At 39.7% G+C, this 21152-nt stretch overlaps 1 protein-coding gene across 6 annotated transcripts in view; it reads left to right on the top strand.

Moving 5' to 3' along the window:
• The first annotated feature begins 152 nt into the window (after positions 1-152).
• The window catches only part of clip1a (CAP-GLY domain containing linker protein 1a), a 27898-nt gene continuing 6898 nt past the window's right edge, over positions 153-21152 (top strand). For 2 of the 6 annotated variants that reach the window (XM_040156319.1, XM_040156316.1), the window contains exons 1-18: positions 153-351; positions 5156-5463; positions 6435-6997; positions 7683-7807; positions 7919-8135; positions 8249-8446; positions 8589-8680; positions 9022-9082; positions 11888-11992; positions 13404-14312; positions 14513-14629; positions 15007-15064; positions 15206-15289; positions 15390-15546; positions 15783-15948; positions 16158-16373; positions 17573-20026; positions 20985-21122. In XM_040156319.1, coding sequence (XP_040012253.1) covers positions 5373-5463; positions 6435-6997; positions 7683-7807; positions 7919-8135; positions 8249-8446; positions 8589-8680; positions 9022-9082; positions 11888-11992; positions 13404-14312; positions 14513-14629; positions 15007-15064; positions 15206-15289; positions 15390-15546; positions 15783-15948; positions 16158-16373; positions 17573-20026; positions 20985-21122 — 5751 coding nt within the window. In that variant the 5' untranslated portion in view covers positions 153-351; positions 5156-5372. Of the gene's footprint in view, positions 352-809; positions 919-5155; positions 5464-6434; positions 6998-7682; positions 7808-7918; positions 8136-8248; positions 8447-8588; positions 8681-9021; positions 9083-11887; positions 11993-13403; positions 14313-14512; positions 14630-15006; positions 15065-15205; positions 15290-15389; positions 15547-15782; positions 15949-16157; positions 16374-17572; positions 20027-20984; positions 21123-21152 lie in introns of those variants that run through there. The other 4 variants (XM_040156318.1, XM_040156317.1, XM_040156321.1 and 1 more) reach the window with 4 other exon arrangements.

Genomic DNA, 21152 nt, shown 5'->3' with positions numbered 1-21152 from the left:
TGTTTGCTTGACAATATAACATGATCACAGTATAAGCTTGTACTTTTTGCCAGCAAACTTTATATGACTCCCCTCGATTTCTTTCTTAGTTGTAGGAGTAAAGTCTTTTTTTGTCTAGGAATTGTTCTCTTCTCTCAGAAGTGAGGGAGTGCTCCATCTTACTGAACATATCATCTTTGGTCGGCACCTAGAGTTGACGTTACTCTCGGCCGTTGAGCACAGAGCTCGTACGCTGGGCTGCGCCTGCCAGTGTGTGATCTAAGCGGTAGTCGTCGTGGGTCTCTACTTAGCTTGCTAGCTGTTTTAATTTCTTTTCCCCCAGAAGACGAAGGCTGTAGAGAAACATATCAGGTCAGTATTAGCTCACGCCGGGGTCACGGATTTCCGTAAACTTTGCTGTCATTTTGCTTCTGATAACCCAGGAAACGAAACGCCACCGTTAGATGAAAGTTGCTCAGGTAGTGTAGACGTTACTTGAGGTGTTAGTTCAGCTAGCTAGCTAACCAGCCCTTCTCTAGGTCCCGACCACGGGCCTCGCTGCTAACGTTACTTAGCAACTAATCACGTCTGTCCTTATCGTGGTAACACACTGCGATTCATTTAAGCCAAAGAGGTGACAGTACAGTCAACTGGCTGATCAGTACAACGACATCGTACGGCAAGCTATCTTTACAGGTGATATAATCTGTAACAATTTGTTATGCTGACTCTCAACTTGTAGCAGCAGTGTGCCCTACCGGCGCTTGGGTGACATTGCGGAGACTTATGGACTAATGGAATTTGCTCCAGTCGCTGATCTTACGGCAGTGGTCGGTCAGTGGGTTACTCTCTAATCTTTGAACATTTGGAGGTAGTCACCGTTATAGCTCAGGATAAACAGGTTATTATCTCACTACAGAGGTAGAATTGTCTAAGAAGGTAAGTTAGCTGACACGGTATTTTTTTTACAGGCTCTACTGTTACTGGACGTGCCACCTCATCGACAGCTCTCAGTCCGTTAGCTGCTGATAAAGGTGACAAGGCGGGGTAACGTTAACAGGCCAACTCCTTGACCAACACTCAGGGTTATTTACTGAACTGCGTAGGCACACCGTGTAATATGGCAGTGAAAAAGCCGTGGAGTCTCTGCATTAGACAGTTTTGCTGCTTAAAGGTGGGACTTGGGCTTTTTATGATTAAGCCTTTCTGCTTCAGTCAAAGGCAGTTTAGCCTGCTTGGACCGACTGACATGACTAAATCTTGATAGCCTGCAGTCTTAGGAAATGTAAATGCAGTACCACGTGAAACTCTGACATTCCCGTGTTGGTATTTCTACCAGTCTTTGACTTCTCAATATTGAATTCAAGAATATGTGAAAGAATGTCTTACATTTGTGTAGAAGTCAAATAATCTTATAAACTGGTCACTTTACAGGAATATAATGTTTTTACATACAGGCTTTATATTTGTTGATTTCAGCCCACTTGAGTTAAAAGTACTTTGTATGATATTACAGTACCTCTATGCAATTCAAACAACATCTTGAGCTTCTATTAGTTTTGGAAGGTAAGGATTTTAGATTGAGACTGCAGAGGAAACCTTACCTTATATGAGAGACACACTACTGTTTAAGGTCTCTCTTATGTTTGGGCACAGTTGTAAGAGCCACAATCTGTGTAGGTAAGGGCTGTTTTGATATATAGTATACTAGCTTTAAGGTAGGTTTAATGCCTGCTTTTAAACAATCAAGGTTGTTGACTTCAAAACAGGTGTATCTGTATGCACAGACACTAAGACGCAGGATGCTTCTAGCTCTCATCCTGCACTTATGTCCTGTTCGCGCTTTTCTACACCGTCCTCTGTTAATGCTACCAGGGGCCTACATAATCATCCCAGCAGATGTTTCCTCAAAAAGGAAGAACCAGAACTTGCCTTGGCCTTGTTATGACAAAAGCAATAGTGTAGAAGTATGGGTTACATCAATGAATGCACACTCCAGAAGACACAATGGCTTTTCTTTTTTGTTATGGAAGCTGTTTGTGAGTTTACTTTATCAGGCTCATTGCTCTGATTTAAAAAAAAAAAAAAAATGTCATGCTTGCTCCCTGTGTGAAGCAGAAATTGAGAGGGATTCCTCAGTACCTAGGGCTGTAGACTTAGACCACTCAGTCACAGCTCGACTTGCTATAACATTGGTGACATTTCAAGGAAACCTGTTTGTACTTGGTTCAGTATTCTTGAAGTCAATGGCTAATATTAGCTTAAACAAAGACACTGTGGGATGAAAGCCCACTGGCTTGTTTACCCGGTGACACCTTCCCATCAGTTGTAAAATACTTGGGAGGCTGACGTGAATAAAGAGTTTTAACTGATATTGTGAAACATGAAAGCAAGTTTAGCTTACAACTGTATCATATGTGGTTTTTCACTCTTGTAGTCAGCAAGATATGCTTTAGTGAAATAGGTGTAAGTACTGTACCCTGGACAATCAGTTAACTATATAGAAGTATAATGAAGATATTCATCTGCAAATTGATTTTATTTTATTTTGTAGAAATGTTTTTTACAACAGGCATTTGATGATGGAGGACACTGAAGTCTTCACAAAGTGTTGCTATACTTTTTATATCCATACCCCGGACAGACCAAACATGTAAACTATTGATATTATGAGTGTGTAAGTGTATTTTATCTATGCAGCCATTTGAGAAGTAGGCTAAATTTCAGTTCTGCTTTACAGGATGCCATCTACCCGTTTCTATTTATTTACTTACATTTTTTTTTTAAATGAAACCAGACAGCGTGAGACTTGGGTATAGCTTAGTAGTGAAGTTTACTCTAATTAGGAATTTTAATTTGAAATTCATCAGTAGATTAATTCCCTTAAACCTATGCAAAACATTGGCATTTGGCTTTCTTCCTGGCTGCAGATTAGAGTGAGAGTCGGTGGCAAAAGATTAACATTACTGCAGTGGGAAATTCTCCAGACTCGGTGGATCATTTCAGCTGACTGCGTCAGCTCACCAATCAGAGCTGAAACATCCTCAGTTAATGCTCACAGGACAGTTTTACTAAAACTTGATGGTTTTTCTTCTTGTTTTTCTATGGCTGTTTAACTTTTTGCTGTAACAGTGTGCCAAATAACGCATATGATTTTAAAATTTCTTTCATTTCCACCATGCAGTCTTCAGCCACTGAAGTGGTATCTTGCTCTGGCCTCCTCTTGACCAGAGGGCGCTAATCAATATCATTCAAAGGCACAGCAGGGGAAAACTGGAACACTGCATTCAAACTAGGTTGTGTTTGCTGATGGCCACTCGGCTGAGAAATATCTTGGAGGGTGTGTGAGAGTGTTTCTTCTGGGTTGTTTTGATGAACCTGCATACTGTAGCTCTTTCCTTTCAAGAATGAAAGGTATGTTTTGTGTGACGCTGAACATGTTCTATGTTAAATTTCTACCCTGTCTGAGGTCAGGTGTCTTAGCTGACATAAAACAGACTCAAAACAGTTTGACTCTGCAGGACAAAAAGAAGAAGACACTCTTAACATACTGTCATGGTTTTGCTGATTTTATATTTTATAGGTTTCCTTCCACGGTACAGGAAATTTAAAGGGTTTATGAATTCCCCTTAAATTGTAATCATGCACCCTCTAAGAACATTTAAAACATTTTTGTTATGTTGCTCCCCGATCGTGCAGGCATTTGCAATCAAGTGATTGTGCTAATGAGTACATTGAAACAATTTTTCTTGACATTCATATACTATATTTACATGGTCTGCGGTAACAGGATAAGCAAGACCATTGCTTTGATGAACTAGCATGGAGCGTGTAATAGAAAATTATTCAGTTAAAAATTATAGTCACTTACCCATATTAGTCAAAAAAGTGAGCTCCCTGTTCTCACCTATAAGGTCCTAAAGCAAATTCCAAGTACAGATTTGATTTACACAGATCCTTGACTCTATATCTCTCCAAAAGATGCTGTTCTCTAACAAGCAGGAACATGGAATAAAATAAAAAAATTCAAAATGTTTGAAAAGGGCTTTGGTAAAAATTGTATATATATCATCCTAACATGATTTATTTCTTTGCTAGTCAGTTTCTTACTACCAAATGTAAGGTTGTAATATGCCATGGTGGAGGCATGTTTATACACATACACTGTCCAGGTGCTCATGAAAACTAAAAATGTACGGTTACTATGATAACAGTGGAGTAAATGTTGGATCATGTTGTTGATAAAGCACCTCATCTGTGTGTTAGATGCCTTGTGTGTGGTTAGCTTTTTCTGCTCTGACTGTGGTCGCACAATCAATCAGTCAGTTGCCCTAGACTTTCTGTGAACCTGTTCTGCAGAAAGGAGATCATGTTGGTGTGATGCAGCCCTTCACTGAAAGAGGCTGAGATGCTACAGATCTGTCAAATTGAGCTGAAACTAAAAGCTTGGCAGTAATGTCAGTAGTTTTGCTCTTGTTTGGTTTAATTAATCAGGGCAATAGGTATATAAAACCCTATCACGATAACGCACTGAGCCATATTGTTAAAAACCTAACAACGGGGAGACCATGTTTAAATAGTACATTCAGCCAAACGCTCTCTGTGGTGAGGAAATCTGACATACAGGATAATCTGCTGCTGGTGGTCCTGTTTCTACACTAATCCCATTTTAGAAAAAGCTCAGAATTACATGATTTCATTTGCCAGAATTATAGATTGAGTGAGAGAAAATGTTTGTGGCACTGTGTGTGTTGTTGTCAAGGTCACAGACGATGTGCTTTTCAGAAGTTCATGATGGCAGCAACATAGAATACATATTGGCCAGGCTTTGGCAGGGTATTTTTAGGTCTATCTGTAACGTGGCCTGCGCCGAGGAGCTTGTTGTCATAACAGAAACAAATGCCTCCATTAACAGAGCACCAAAAACCAAGTCAATGAGCATGCCTTAAAGGCATATCTATACTTGCTATTAATTTGTTTATTCAAAGTACATTATTGCTGTCAGTACCATCCACAGCATAGTCAGAGGCAGGAAAAGTCAGCAAATAGTACATGTGCCTAAATGATTAATTAACTTGATTAAATACATAAATTATTGGTTAATTAGCCATCAGTGGTGCTTTGAATGATTTGTAAAAAAAACAAAGTCAAGTAATGGTTCTTTCTTTCCAAACAGGGTCCTTTTTGTGAACACCACTTTTTCTCCCTCCTCCCTTTTCCTGTTTTTTGTGTTTGTTTGTTTGGTTTTAGTTTTTTTGTTTTAATTGATTTTGGTGCGGAGAGAACAACTTCGCCACAACAGATCTTCAACCAGTTGTTTTGATGGTCCTGGGTCCGTCTGTACCCACTGACGGACACAAGCCTTGTGGGTCTAACAGATCACAGGAGGAAACATGAGCACAGCCAAGCCCAGTGGGATCAAAGTGCCCAGCAAGATAGCTAGGCCACCTGGGACAGCAGCCCCCAAAACCAACCCAAGCGCAGGTAAGAGTCTCCCGGTCTCCAGCTTCTTCAACTTGTGGTGAAAATGTGGCGGTTTAGGGTTTGCCCTTGAATGTTCCATAGCCAGGGGGTTGTTTGGTTGATTCTTATGGTGCTGGGACCAAGTTGATTTTATTTCTTGTCCCATTCCAGTAGGGCTTGTGATTTTAAAATCATGTCACACGTTGCCCTGCGCTTTCTCTATACTGAGAGAGCGGTTCATGTTTATCTTGTTGAATCAATTGATTTTTTGGTGTTTTACTATAACAAAATCATATACATTTTAAAAATCAATATGATCTCAAGTATTTAAGCTTTCACAATACTCTGTCACAATACAATTATATAGAAAGATGATAATGATATTGAATTGTTGCTTAGCCCTAGCCCTAGCTTGAAAGTCACAGTAAAAAATTTGATTTCTTAATTTTTGCCTTTGCTAGAGGCAAACATTGCACTTAACACGGTGTAAAACACTCTACACACGTTGGTCTATGGTTTGACAATACTTTAACAGGCCTATGTTGAGTTGGAAGCAATTCAATTAGAAAAATTAGTAGTCATACATGATCTTCCTCAAAGAGGACAGCTTAGTTTTTTGTGTTAGTGTAGGGTTGCAGGATAGAGCTCACAGTCTCATATGTTAGGCAAGTGACTATTTTGTATGTGCAATGGGGATGACATCAAGGAGATCTAGGCATCACAGCTTGTACACCAGTACTCCGCCAAAATTAATGATTTGTGTGAGAACAGTGTTAAAGCCAGCTTTTCAGATATTTAGCCTAGATCTCTCTTGCCACAGCAGTGTTATTGTCACTGTAGAATTTCAGAAGTCAAGTCAACATGTTGGCTTTAATATTGTGCATGGAGATTGATTCTTGACTTTGGGAACACATAACTCTTATTAAATATTCTAAACTTAAGGTTTAACTTAAGGTTCACCCACACTCTCTTTCTCTCTCCTTACATTTCAGCCGGAGCAAAAGTTGTTGCAGCCGACAAATCGGCTGCAAGTGCCAGTGGAGGAGATGGCCAAAATGCTGAAGAGAGCTTCCAGGTTGGGGAGCGGGTATGGGTGAATGGGAATAAACCAGGCTTCATTCAGTTTCTGGGAGAGACACAGTTTGCCCCAGGACAGTGGGCAGGGATTGTTCTAGATGAGCCAATTGGGAAGAATGACGGGTCAGTGGCAGGGGTGCGCTACTTCCAGTGTGAAGCCCTGCGAGGTATATTTACCCGCCCTTCCAAGTTGTCTCGCACGGAGGGGGAGGCTAATGGAACTCAGACAGCACCGCCCTCCCGCGCTGCATCACCCACTCCTTCAGTTGGTAGCGTAGCCTCGCATACACCTGCCACAAAATCAACATTACCCTCAACTACCACAGCAGCCAAGAAGGCCTCCACTACTACAACAGCTACACCAGCTACACCAACTTCCAACCTCGCACGAACAAACAGTGAATCTGTCTCCAACCTCTCGGAGACTGGTTCCGTCAAGAAGGGGGAAAGGGAACTGAAGATGGGTGACCGTGTGTTGGTAAAGTTGTTTGCATTATTCAAAAGAAAAAGATACGTTTTTCTTCCATGTCCCATGTCAGCTAAGTGACAGAACTACCTTTGTGTTTTAGCAGCATTAGCATTAGCAAGAACAAGCTTGTTCAGAGTCACATGACTCACAGAACCGTCCTGTTCTTCAGTGAAGTAATATCAGAGAAATGTATACATGAAACATGGTCCCCCCACTTCTTGTCCCCGAATGGTCAATGGAAGTACTGTTACTAACACTGTTAACCGCAGTCTCCATCTGTGTGCAGTCCTGTAGGTCTGGTTATATCTTGATGAGTACCTTCCTTCCTCCTGACAGATTCCCTTTTTTTTTCTCCCTTTCCTCAGTCAGGAGGCTGTGTAACACATTATTTATAGAGGAAGTGTCACTCATGCCTATTTTGCTGCAGAGGAAATATGCTTACTACTAGCAAATTTAGTATCATGTAAACCTTGCAGCTGTGCATTTAAATAATTGTGAAGAAGAAAAGCATGTTCAGTTTCACATGTTGACAGTTTGGCCACATTCTGTTCAAAGCTGGCCCAGGTTTGTTTCTGTTGCTTTGATGGAATTATCTTACTCAGGATTTATTACCGGGCAAAGCTCATTACTCTTTAGGCTCTTGTATCTGTTAAGGGGATTAAATGTAGGCTAATGGTTAGTATTTTCCTCTCAGGTTGGTGGTACAAAGGCAGGAGTGGTACGTTTCCTTGGGGAAACAGATTTTGCCAAAGGCGAGTGGTGCGGTGTGGAACTGGATGAGCCTTTAGGAAAGAATGACGGGGCAGTGGCAGGCACAAGGTACAGAAGCCACTGGTTCTGTAAATAACTAAAATAAAACTTGTTATACTTGTCATCCACACGTATACTATGACTTTCACTATAATGATTGTTTTCTATATGATTCCCCAGATATTTTCAGTGCCAACCCAAATATGGCTTATTTGCTCCAGTGCACAAAGTCACACGCATTGGCTTCCCTTCCACCACGCCAGCCAAAGCAAAAACAACGGTTCGCAAAGTAGTGGCCACACCATCAGGGCTGAAGAGAAGCCCTAGTGCCTCCTCCATCAGTACCATGAGCTCTGTGGCATCCTCTGTCAGCGCCAAGCCCAGCCGCACAGGCCTGGTGAGACATGGACACACTCAGTAACAACAATAATCAAAAGTTGTACTCATACACTTGTTTTATGCTTTGCCTACTCACCAGTCTGACCATGCTTCCCTTCTGTCTCTCCATAGCTAACAGAGACATCATCACGGTATAATCGAAAGATTTCAGGCACTACAGCCCTGCAGGAGGCACTGAAGGAGAAACAGCAGCATATTGAGCAGCTAATGGCTGAGAGGGACATGGAGAGAGCTGAGGTTGCCAAGGCCACTAGCCATGTTGGAGAGATGGAGCAAGAAATTAGCCTGCTCAGGGATGATCAAGAGCAGGTCAGCTCACCCAGTGGTTGAGTAGTATCAGTTTGCACGAACCTCCTGTTGATCCTAAATTATTGTTAGAATTAGAGAATTTCTTTATTGCCTCATCTTTTATATTAATTTTTTTGTCCAATATCCGACCTTTTTGTTGAAGATGGAGGCTAAGATGGATCAGTTACGTGCCTTGGTAGAAGCTGCAGACAAAGACAAAGTGGAGCTGCTGAATCAGCTGGAGGAGGAGCGTAGGTAAGGATTCCCTAAGGTATGACAAGTCAAAGGTACACAGTCACCCTTGACAGTATGTCAGTATCTATTATGGGGTCATAATACATACTGACATATCAGTATGTATTGTGGCATATATACTTACCCCATATTTTAAAGGGTCAGTTTGTTGAGACAGAAAATGAGAAAATGGCAGCTAAGATCATAATGCTAGTGTACTCTTACAGTCTTTATAAAGTCATGAAGGAAGAGGTTTACCCGAGTTGGCTTTATCTTTCTCTCAATCATTGTAATTTATAGGCTGTTACTTAGTTTTAAAAAAAAACAAACACTCCAGTAAGAATATTTTTTCTGTTAATTAGGAAGGTGGAGGACCTTCAGTTCCGCGTAGAGGAAGCTTGCATTACCAAAGGGGACCTAGAGGTAAATGCACAACACAGATCAACACCATTACGGCTTACACATTTTATTGGATTTGCATTTGCAAAACAAAATATTGATCAGTGCAATAAAATTAAATCAGACTACAAATTAGACATTGGTAATTTTATTGAATAAAAAAGTGGCAGGGATGTTTAACTCGACATTTGTCCCACTGATTTAAAATCTAAATTTTAATATTGAGTCAGAAGCAGCAGGCAATCCAGTCGTCCTGCCTCCTGCCTCCCTCTCAGTATTCCAGTTCACATAAACCCTGTTCTTAAACTGTGACAATAAAGTCAATTAAATTTCTTGTTTACATTAGTGTGTCTGATGCAATTTAAGATTGTGCAAGACTATCTGGTATCCCTTGTCACATAGCTACAGTCAAATGCAGACTGAGCATTTGCATTATCTCTTGCTTGTGTTAGCAGTAGAAACTACCCACACTGCCAGTCTCAGTACGTGTGTTTGCATGGACACTTTGATACTGGCCTCATCTTGCATTAGCTGATGTGCTGTCAAATGCACCCAATGGTGTGGGAAGGATTATGAGGTTTCATGTGGTCACTAAACCTGTCTTAACAGGCATATTTATATTGCTGTACGAGTGTTAGCTCAGGGAAAAACCTAATGTGGAGAGAGAAAGTATATGTTTAAGGAACCCTTCACCAGAAAATTTGATTAATGTTTGCCTATTATGGAGAGAGAGAGAAGATTTGATTACCTTATTGTTATGAAGGGGTCTTCATTTTTGCTTTTTCCTTCACATAATATTTTACAGGAATTTCAACAAATTAGGCTCTGTTTACCCATTGACTCTTTCTCAAGTGAGTCATATTCTCATCCCAAGTTAGGATATGCAGACTATTGAGGCCCGGTGGTATCTCTGTTCATATCTGATCAAAGGATTTGTTATTTATTCCACAGTGCTACACAAGGGACCATCTCAATTACCCCGAAGGCATCCGAGCTCAAAATAGATGTTTAAAATGAGGGCTACAGGGTTAGAATACCCCTTTATCTTCTTTTCAAACGTGTATACTAACAGTTTATTACTTACTCACAGCTGTGGATATATTAAAAACTTGCATGCAGCTTGAAATATACCAAAAAAAACCACTCAAAACAGGCCATAGTAAAAAATGCTGTGTTGACTTCAAGCTGTTGAAGGTGTACTAATAATGTGCTATAACCCTCAGTGCCTCCCTGTTCAGTGATGTGATGTTATTGCTTCTTCTTCCTTCTCCTCCTCGTCTTTCATGTTGGTCCAGTGCTCAGCATGGAACCACTGGAGATGCTCCCTTGTCATTCCACTGCCCAGTCACAGACTTAAATTCAGTCTGCCCACCATAGCTAAGGGGGAATAACACTCAGCTTAAGAATTCAAATGTAAACTTTATACAAAGATACATTTTTCAGGCTACATTATAGTTAATAACTACTCCACTGAAAATGAACAGTGGGTCCATACAGTGTATAAGTAAATTTTTACATTCAAAGTTCCCAGAAAATTAAATGTACAGTGAAAAATGTAATTTGTATTTGTTATAGTTCCTTAATCGCATCTTTCCTTGCTTCATTACTTACTTTTGAGTGTGGTATCAGTCAGTTAGTTACACATGACAGTTCATTTTGTCAGACTGTGTCTATGGAAGACCTAACGTTAAATAACAAACATAACATTTAAAAATGGTGCTATTCCCCTTTTCAAAATGAAACTTTAGGTTAACATACACTAGGAAACATGTAAGACTATAAGCACGAAATTATGCCAGGAAATGCTTTATTAAGTTGCCATAAAACCCTTATTAATAGCACACAATACCAAGACCTCAAATGGGAATCCTTTCTTTTTCTAGAGCCCCACATGCTTCTGTGTTACTGATTGATTTCTGTTAAATTGGCCACAAATCCTGCACATGGTGGTCTGATGAGTGGTGGTTTCTTATTCAGTACTTACATTATACAGTGTGGACAATGGCCTTATCAGCAAAGAGAGAAAGCAGCGTGGCTACTGATAATGCTGTAGGGTTATGTATGAAATCAAGACATCAATTCTAAATAAGATGAGTGCAGTAAATCAAATATTTGGGTCAATGCATCAAAGAATGGGTGTAGCCCAAAATATAATAAATACAATTTTTTTTTTTTTTTAATTAATTTTCTTTTGTTAAATTATTATGACAATTCTACAACATAAATATCTTCTGTATGATATATTGCATTGATCTTCATGTTACAGAATGAAGAATAGGGGTCAGGAAACAACCATCACTGCTTTCTCTCAATGACCTGGCAAAGTCATTATTACATAATTTTCTTGCTGGCTTGACACACATTATCAAATTGTGTGTATGTATGATAACAGTCAATGTGCTTTGTTCACCAGGTGTCAATTTTGCATGGTTACTTCTAAATTGCCTCCATCAACATACTCATCTTGAACATCCATAACACACACCCCCCCGCCCTTTTTTGCTGCCTGTCTTGTATTTCCCACCATTCTTTCATAAAATTACTTATGTGCAAGTGTTTATGGCACAGCCTGAAAGTTCTGCATGGGGTATCTTCCCATTTACACTCATCCACTACTGCCCACCTCCCACCTATACCTTTTCCCCAACCCTCCAAAAATCTATACACAAAGACACATACATACATACATACACACACACACCATCACCATTATCATTGTCCACATCCCTCTATCCTCTCTCCTGTCTCCCTCCCTCTCTGTCTGTGTTGGGCTGGCATGTGATGGTGGCACTGGTGTGTTCTCTTCCTCTCCCCCTTGTTTACTAACAGACGCAGACCAGACTGGAGCATGCCCACATTAAGGAGCTTGAACAGAGCCTGCTCTTTGAAAAGACCAAAGCTGAGAAACTCCAAAGAGAGTTAGAAGACACTAGGGTAATGAATTCTGCTCTGCAGTGTGCTGCATTGGAAAAGAGGGCCTGGGCTGGGGATAGTGGCCAAAAAATTTTGCAAGGGGTACAGAGAGGTGCCGAGCAGTAACTGGAGCCTTGCTTTGTATGGGCTTGTGGTGATTGAACCCCCTCAAATGCATTTTTCTGGCTTCCCCTAAGAAAAACAATACTCCCACTTTGACAGCAAACAAATTAAATCAAATAATAAACTAATAAGTATATCAGGTTTGTTTAAATGTTCAAATCAGTCCATCCTACTTAGAGTTGTATTTGCAAATTCTGCATCACAATTTGTGGCATTAGCTGCAGATTAATTTTTTAATCCTTTTTGAAATATTAATTTCGCTCATATTTAAATTGATCGACTCTAAATTCTTTTACGTTGAAAAGTATACCTTTCTGTTATAACTGTCAAACAAATAACCACATACATCTTTCAGCTGTCTTGAGTGACAGCTCTTTTACTTGTACTGTTTTTCAATAAGTTACTCAACATGAACTCACTCTTGCTTTCCTGGTATCACTGCTTAACCAGACAGACAAACTTCTCCCTTGTCACTAGCTAATCAGTTATTATTGATTAGCTCGGTTATCCTATGTTGTACTTCCCACGTCTTTCCCAGCATCCATTTTTTCCTGCTTATTTGCTGTCCCTGCGTTTTGCCAATATAAAACCTGCTCCACCTCCCAGACTATGAACCTTTGTGTTCCCCCTAATGTATTATAGTTATGAGACGAATCAGTAAACATGGTTCCTATTGTTTCATGAGGATGAGGGCCATAGTTTCTACAGGATCTCTTTTGACAATTATTTTTTCAAGAAAACGTTGATTTTGATGGAAACCTGTCTTAAACAAGCTGTTAAATATTATGTTGTAACAGCTAAAAGAGATGCATGTTTGAGAACATTAAGGACATGACGGTGCTCCTCGAGAGTTATTTTATGTGTTTTTATGAGTTTTTCTTAGTTCATAATTCTCCTAAATCATGAGGTCAATAATAGGCATTAATTCAATCATAAAGAGTTTTAGTTTAAAGGATGGTGGAAAATGTCTTGCACACTTGTTGTATCTCCATACATGCTTTCAGTGTTCACTTCCATTATTTTTACCCTTTATAGCCACAAGAGGTCAGTATAACACCTTGTTTTTGACATCAGTCGTTTTATACCCTCCTCATTGGAGCAAATTGAAGAGTTTCTTGCTGGGACAGAATAGTTTTACTGTTACCAAGTGCTTTGTTAAATACTATTTCAATTTAAAATTCAATTTCTTCATTTGTTTAGTAACAGTAAAGTATGATTTAAGTCTATTAATGTGCTTTTGTTAGTGCCCACTGGTCCAGTATGATATATCGGGACACGTTTTTTAAATGCAAGATTTCTGCTTTTAAAGGTTGCGACTGTATCGGAAAGATCCCGTATAATGGAGCTTGAGAGGGACCTTTCACTGCGTACAAGAGAGGTAGCTGACCTGCAGCTGCGCCTTGGGGCCCAGCAAGGCTCTGAGGACTCTAACTCTACTCTTTCTCCCCTTCTGGAAGAGATAAACTCTCTGAGGGATCAGTTGGCTTCTCAAGAAGCTAAGCAGCAAGAAGAGCTGGCGAAATACAAGGAGAAGCTAGAAGCTCAAGAAAAAACCCACAGTGAGGCAGTTGCCCAGCTTCAGGCTACATCTGTAAGGCTCTCTGGTGACAGCGAGCAGTTGCAGATGCGCTTAAGCCAAGCTGAGAAGGAGAATGCTGAAATTACCGAACTGTGGCGTTCCAAGTTGGAGTCTGCCATTGCCTCTCACCAGCAAGCTATGGAGGAGCTGAAGGTGTCCTTCAGCAAAGGTGCAGGTGCCCAGACAGAAGAGCTTGTAGAAACCAAAAGTGCACTAGAGAGGTTGAAGTTAGAGCACAAGCTGGCTCTAGAGGAGGCTGGGGCCACACATGAAGCTGACACTGCAGCCTGGACTCGGGAGATGCAGGCACTGAAGGCACAGCTGTTGGTATTGACCGAAGACAAGGAGCGACTGGAGGAATCGCTACGATCCAGTGTTGAAAAAGCAGAGGAGCAGCACCTTGTGGAGATGGAAGATGTTCTTGGAAAACTTCATGCTGCTGAACTTAGGATAAAGGAGCTTGAGGAGAAAGAAGCGATGTTGGCACAACAGGCCCAAGACAAAGACAGAGAAACCAAAAAGCAGAGGGCAGAAATGGTGGCTCTGCACAGCCAAGTAGCACAAGGTACCCAGGAGGTTGTGAAGCTGAAGAGTCAGTTAGAGGAGGTTCAGAGCCACGGAAACAACCAGGGTGCCAAGGTGGGTTTTTATTCACCCCCCCAACCATTTTAATACTCCATTTTCATGTATGTCTCATGTTTCAGCAAAGTGTTGTACTTACTAATTCTGTCAAGTTACTATGGCATTTTCAGGGAATGATTGTCAGCCATTGTTAACCTTTTTTTTTTTTTTTTTTTTTTTTATTAAATGTGCATAATTTTTTGCTGTTACTGCTATAGGTTAGTGAATTGAGCTTTCAGTTGGAGGGCCAACAGAAGGAAGTCCTTTCTTTACAAGAGACTCTGACTACTGTAAAACAGGAGAAGGACACCCTGGAACAGGAACTTGGAGGCTTGGTGAGGTTTATGGCTTATTTTGGACGTGGATACACTGCCTCTTTTGCTCTAGGATTTAAGTAACTGGTCTTTTTCATGTTCAGTGCTCTCTGATGGGCAAGCTATGCAATTGTGTCACTGTTTCTGAACTACCTGAATTATGTCTTTGGCATTCTCTACAGCAATTTCTTGTTACATAGCAGCTGATAAGTATGAATGAACTAATATCAGCTAATATATCTGCTTGTCCAATGTATCAGTTGGTCTCATGATTAAACATATCTCAAATGCTGTACAAACCATGAAAATCACACTCCTAAAATTTTTACTTGTAAACTTGTCTATTGCTGAAAAATCATATTTTAAAAAAAATTATGCAAAGTTATTTTTCCCCATAGAAACAAAAGTTGGCTGAAGTCACAGAGGAGCAGACAAAATCAGCAAAAACAATGCAAGGTAAATGATAGAAGCAGTTTTTCTTTGTTCAGAAAATCAAATGTTTTTCCTCCCACCTTTTCCCCCAATCTGCTACTATTTAGCCTTTTTCAGTTTACAACATCTTCTAGAATCTAAAATGTAACATTTTTCTTTTTGAAGAAACACTTGAGAAGCTAAGTACGAAGGAAGAGCAATGCGCATCCCTGACTACAGAATCAGAGTCTCTAAGAAGTCAACTTGCTGGTGAGTTTATTTGGACATCAGTCTTATGTGTGTGTTATCGCTGTAGTCTGTTTTTAAAAACTTTAGACCATATGAACAAACTCGTCTTGTCTTTAATCAGGACTGGAGAGGAAGCTGAAGGCTGCAGATGAAAAGCTTGAGCAGCTTTCAAAGGATAAAAGCAAGCTGGAAAATGATATTTCAGACATGATGAAGGCATCTGGTGATAGTTCAGTTCAGCTGACCAAAATGAATGCAGACCTCATACAGAAAGAAAGGTACTGCACTTTATTATTTCCTGCTCTTATGGTACTTCATTACTCCACTTAAAACACATTATATCAGAAATGTCAGAATGTGATACTTACTTCACAATGATATGTTATAATTAATATGAGAATCTCTCGCTTTCGTTTTATTCTTTACTGTAGTCAATTTATTATTCAGTTATCTTACCTGTCACTTTTAGGTAAGGTTTTGTGTTTTGTTTTTTTCTTTTTTTGTCATCACTCAGGAGGCTTGAGGAGTTACAGAGTCAACTTGCAGAGGAGAAGGAGAAGGTGGCACACTTGAATGAACAACTTCGGCAGGAACAGTCTCACAAAGAGCAGGAGCAGAAAGTGACCACAGATAGACATCAGTCTCAAATAAGAAGCCTTCAGGAAAAGATTGCTACTTTGGTTAGTGTTGTAGGGCACTCACAAAAAAATGTGTTGAGAATTATTTGTCAGATACTATAGGCTTTCGTTTTTGTAGACGTTAAATTTGAAAACCGTGTTTTAAAATCTCTTACTTGTTTTGCTTAAAGTGTGTTCTTCAGTCACTGGCTGCTTTAAAAACAAGTAGAGAAATGCTGTAATGTGGTTAGTTCTCATCTCCTGTTTTCTAGGAGAAGACTGTTAAACAGGGTGACACCCTGGTTGAGGAGCTGAAGGCCTCTCAAGAAAAATCCATCTCTCAGGCCTCAGAGCTCCATGCGAAGGAACTTGGGCTGCTGCAGAATCAGGTTGAAAAGTTGCAGCAGGAGCTCTCCTCCTCCAAGGACAAAACCCAGGAGCTGGAGAAGTTGGTATCTGAGCTGCAGCCATACAAGGAACAGGCTCAGGTAAACACAAACCCGCACAGACACATTAGCAGAATCAACGTGATTTCAATTCTCTACACAGAACTAGTTTAATGTAAAAATGATGCTTTATCTATGACTGATTTTATTAATGTTTGAGCATTGAAATCATTAGGAAAAGTATCACCTATCCTTTTTGTACATGAAAATTTTATTTTTAAACAACGTACAGATGTTTTACCAGTACCGACACTAAAACAGAAAGCCACTGTATAACAATTTTTGTCTTTATATAACATCAGTGATTAATTTATATTATCTATAGTATTTTCATTCTAAATAGCCATCATACAGATTATTTGTGATAAATTGTTCATTTCCCCCCAACAATAAGGCTAATTACCTTTTTTTTTTTTTCATATTCATCTTAGGTATATTTTGGATGGGGCAATGGGCTATAAGTTTTCAGGGGTACACCGTTTATAAAATTGTGTTTAATGTATTTTAAGACAATTTATGGTTATTGGAAAAGCCAAAGAAACCGTTCACAGTTTAAAAAAACAAAAAACTTTTTTGTTCTGGCTGCTAAATAGATATTTATGCACTAGGTAGGATTCAAGTTCAGTTCAAAAAGAATCACTAGTTACCATTTACATACTGTATGTTTGGATACATTTTCTTTCAAATTACAGTAGGTGATAACCATGTTTGCTATGTACCCCTGCTATTATTGTTTATTAGCATGATGTTGCATATCAGTAGAACATTTTCACTTTCTAACAAAAAGTTTCGGTTTTGTGTGTATTTGTAAATCGTGAAAGGCATTCATTTCTCTTCACTTATAAAAATAAATCAAATATACTATAATAAACATAGAAAATATGTGTGTAGTGTGGATCCTCAACGTAATTCAAGTGCTTTATAAGATGCTGCAAGTGATATATTAGTTAGGCTGCCAGTCAAATTTGTTGGCATCAGTGTAATTAATATATTTATTTAAAGTGAATAAGGGCTGAAGTGAAAATGTTCCACCTTCTTATTTTCTAAATGATTGTGGTGTAAGCTGTGGTTTGATCTTTTACCACTTTTTTGATGCTTCTTCAGCTTAACCTTTCCACATGCATATCACTTATGTCCATATCTGCTTGGTTATTTTTGGATTCATCTTACCTTTCCCTGTGTATATATATATATATATATATTCCCCTCCTTTTTTTTTCGTTTCATCTTTATTTTCCCAGTGTCTTTCCGCTGAGCTTGACTCCTACAAGCATGATGTTGAACAATTGTCCAAAAAACTGGAAAAGCAGAGTCTAGATCTGGAAAACGTATGTAAGGAAAGTCAGGATGTTAAGGCTGAGAAGGGCAATCTGGAGAAACAGGTTTCAGATGTGCAGACTAAGCTCTCTGCCCTTGAGAACAGCCACCAGGAGCTTTCAGTCCAGAATGAAGAACTACTAATAACCAGAGATAAGCTTTCAAAACATCAAGAGGAATTAATCACCAACAACAGGTGCTTGGTTGAAGAAAGGATTTCATTGAACATAGAGTTGGAGAAGCTCAAAGATCTTCTTCAGGAAGTGCAGACTGAAAACAAGAAACTAAAGCATACTGAATGTGAACACCAGGCCAAAATTCAGGAGCTTCAAAGACAATATGCAGAGAAGAATTATTTGTTCCTACAGCATCAGCAGGACATCCAGCAAATTCAGTCTAAAAAGAAGCAACTACTTGAGGATTATAAAAATGTCTGCAAAGAGAGGAACCGCCTTGAAGAGGACCTCAATGAAAGTAGGTCAAAGCTCACATGTGAGAAGGACACTCTGATTTTAGAGAGGGATGCTGCTAGAAATGCCAAAAAATCTCTTGATGCTAAGAATGCTGACTTGCAGGAAAAACTTAAATCTTTGAACTTAGAAAAAGAAGATCTTACAATGAAGAATACCCAGCTGCAGGTACTCACAGAAACACTGACAAAAGAGAAGGTGGAGATGTCCTCTGAAATCAGTGCCTCTGTGTTGGATAAAAAGAGCCTTGAGACAGTGAACACGGAGCTCCAGAATAAGCTCACTGTTACAAAGAAAGACTTGGAGAGTTTTGTCCGTGAATGTGAAGAACTTAAAGCCTCGAAAATGAGCCTGTCCCACATGCTGGAAGAGTTCAAGACAAGCAGTCAGGTGACTGATACTGAGAGACTTCACCTTCTGCAGGAAAAAGAAGACTTACTTGCGATTCAAAGAAAAGTCTGTAACGAGAAGGAAGAGCTCCTCAAAGAGATAGCAGAATTAAAGGAGAAGCTTCAAATCTCAACAGAACAAGTGTCTCATTCCAACGAGAAATTTAAGGAAGCATTATCCTCCTTTGAGCAACAGAGGCAAGCATGTCACTTTCAGAATTCCGAAACTGAGATGGCTCTACATGCTATTCGAAAGGAAAAGATGAGCCTGGATTCAGCACTGGAACAGCAGAAAATGGATTATGAGTGTTTGGCAGCTGAGAAGGGAGAGTTGGAAGAGAAGCACACAAAAGCCATATCTGAGAAAAATGTTCTTTCTCTTGAGCGCGATATGCTAGCTAGTGATATTCGAACAACCAAGGACCAGTTGGATAGTTATTCCAGAGCTAATGCTGACCTTATTCAAGAGAAGTCTTATTTAACAACAATGCTAGAGGAAAGCAAACGCCAAAAAGACGAGGTTGAAGCAGAGGTGACCTCTTTGAAACGAGACAAGGCTGACCTACAGAATGAATTGCAGAAACTTATATCTGATATTGAAATTCTTGACAAGGGTAAAACCGCCCTTGTTCAAGAGCATTATAAACTAAAAATTGATTTTGAGAAGGCTAATTTAGAACTTGTTCAAAAGGTGGATGACCTTACAAAAGTTGGTCAGCATCTGCAATTGTTGCAGACTGAGGCTGACAAAAAAGTGCAGTCGTTGCATAAAGAGAACCAGGGCCTGCTTCAGGAGATCCAGGAGTTCAAAAGTCAGACTGAATCAATGTCAGAGGCCAAGCACCTTCTTGAGACTAGGCTACAGACAGAGTCCAGTGAACGGCATAAAGTGATTTCTGACAAGGATGGTCTTTCCAAACAAGTCGATGAGCTGCAGAAAACATTGTCCAAAGTTACACAAGAAAATAAAGAAATTTTTACTAACCTTAAGAATGCTGATGAGCAAAAGAAGTCTTTTACGGTGGATATGGAGGCTTTGAAAACACAACTGAGGCAACGAGAGCAAGAAACCGATCAGTTGACAGAAGATAAACGACAGCTATTATCTAAGCTTGAGGAGTTTGGCAAACAAGTGACATTATTGACCACAGAGAAAGAGGATCTGTTAGCTGGACAGTGTAAATTGGAGCAGAATGTTTCTTCTCTCCACACAAGCCAAGAAAATTGGCTTGCAGAACGATCAAGGCTTCATGAAGAGCTGGAGAATTTGCAGGCTAGCCGGAAACAGCTAGAGGTTGATGTCTTGGCCCTACAAACTGATAAAGAACTTTTGGAAAAGCAATACAAGAATGCTGTCGCAGAGGTGTCGGCTTCTGCTGTTGTAAAAGAAGAGATTTCCTCGAGCATCTCAAACCTAACTGTTCAGAAGAATGCCCTCCAAGTGGAGAGAGATGAAGCCACGCAGCAAGTCAGGCAGCTCGAGACCCAACTAAAAAAAGCCATTTCTAAGCAGCTTGAGGTATTCCTCCTCCAGTAGTAATCACTGATACACACAGCTTAGAGTGGCTGGGGCTATGTCACCTTCTCACTGCATGCCCGCTGGTTTGTCTACCTTTCCTCTTTGCTTTTATTTTCATGTCTAACTTTCATCTTCCATTTACTAACCGCTGTTTATTACCCCTAGCTCCCAGCCTTTGCCTGTGGGCTTATAACGTGATCTAACATCAGGTGAAATACATCTAGGGTATATCATTATGTAGGTCTAAGGTTATCACACTCACCATCTGATGGTGTTTCATATTTCATTTAATTGTAATAGTTGATGTTAATATACTATCTTAAAAAGGTAGATGTGGGGATTTCTCGACATACTGCTGTGAAATTATTTTTCATTCATTTATAGAAATTACCACACCAGTAATCTGCTTTTCAACGTCATTCAGTCCAATTTGTACATTTTTGGGCTTGCAAAATCTGATTTCAGGGGTTATGGAAGGACAATTTTCTTTCTACCAACATTTAGGATTTGAGAAAGTCCTACATAGACTGGCTTTAAAGGACTACCAATTAAAGAGTTTTTTTTTTTTTTTAAATAACTGACCGGTCACGCAAGTTAATGGGTTGTCAGGATCCGTTCTGAGGCCACAGGTTGTAGAGTATTTTAGAGTATATACTAATTGTTTTCCTCAGTGTAATATTTATGTTGTTAATTCTGGTTGTTCTTGAAAATTGTAAGGACCTGAGATTTGGATAACTGATTTTAAATCTGTACTAACGATAGCTAACTTACTCAGCATACAGTTAATTTCTTAAATAATATGAAAATGAGATCATTCGTTGAAGTCAAATGATGCATAATGAATAGCTTCATCAGATGACCTGCAAAATTCTTATTCTGGTTGGTTGAGGTCATTAGGTGTTGATGTCAACCAACCATTTGTTGTTCTTATTAAATATGTTGCTCATTCACTGTTTAGGCTGCAGAGGCCTCTGGCAAGACTGCTGAGGCTCTTGAACAGCTGGCAAAAGAGAAATCCAGTTTGATGCAGCAGCAGAATGAAGCCCAATCTTTGCTGGAAGAGCTCCGGAGCTCCAAGCAGGAGATGGAGACCCAGGTAAGAAACGCATCTCTGCAGAGAAAATTC

Source organism: Xiphias gladius, chromosome 19 (assembly GCF_016859285.1).
Source record: "Xiphias gladius isolate SHS-SW01 ecotype Sanya breed wild chromosome 19, ASM1685928v1, whole genome shotgun sequence".
In the NCBI taxonomy this organism is placed as follows: Eukaryota; Metazoa; Chordata; class Actinopteri; order Istiophoriformes; family Xiphiidae; genus Xiphias; species Xiphias gladius.
This window is presented reverse-complemented; position numbering and strand designations above follow the sequence as displayed.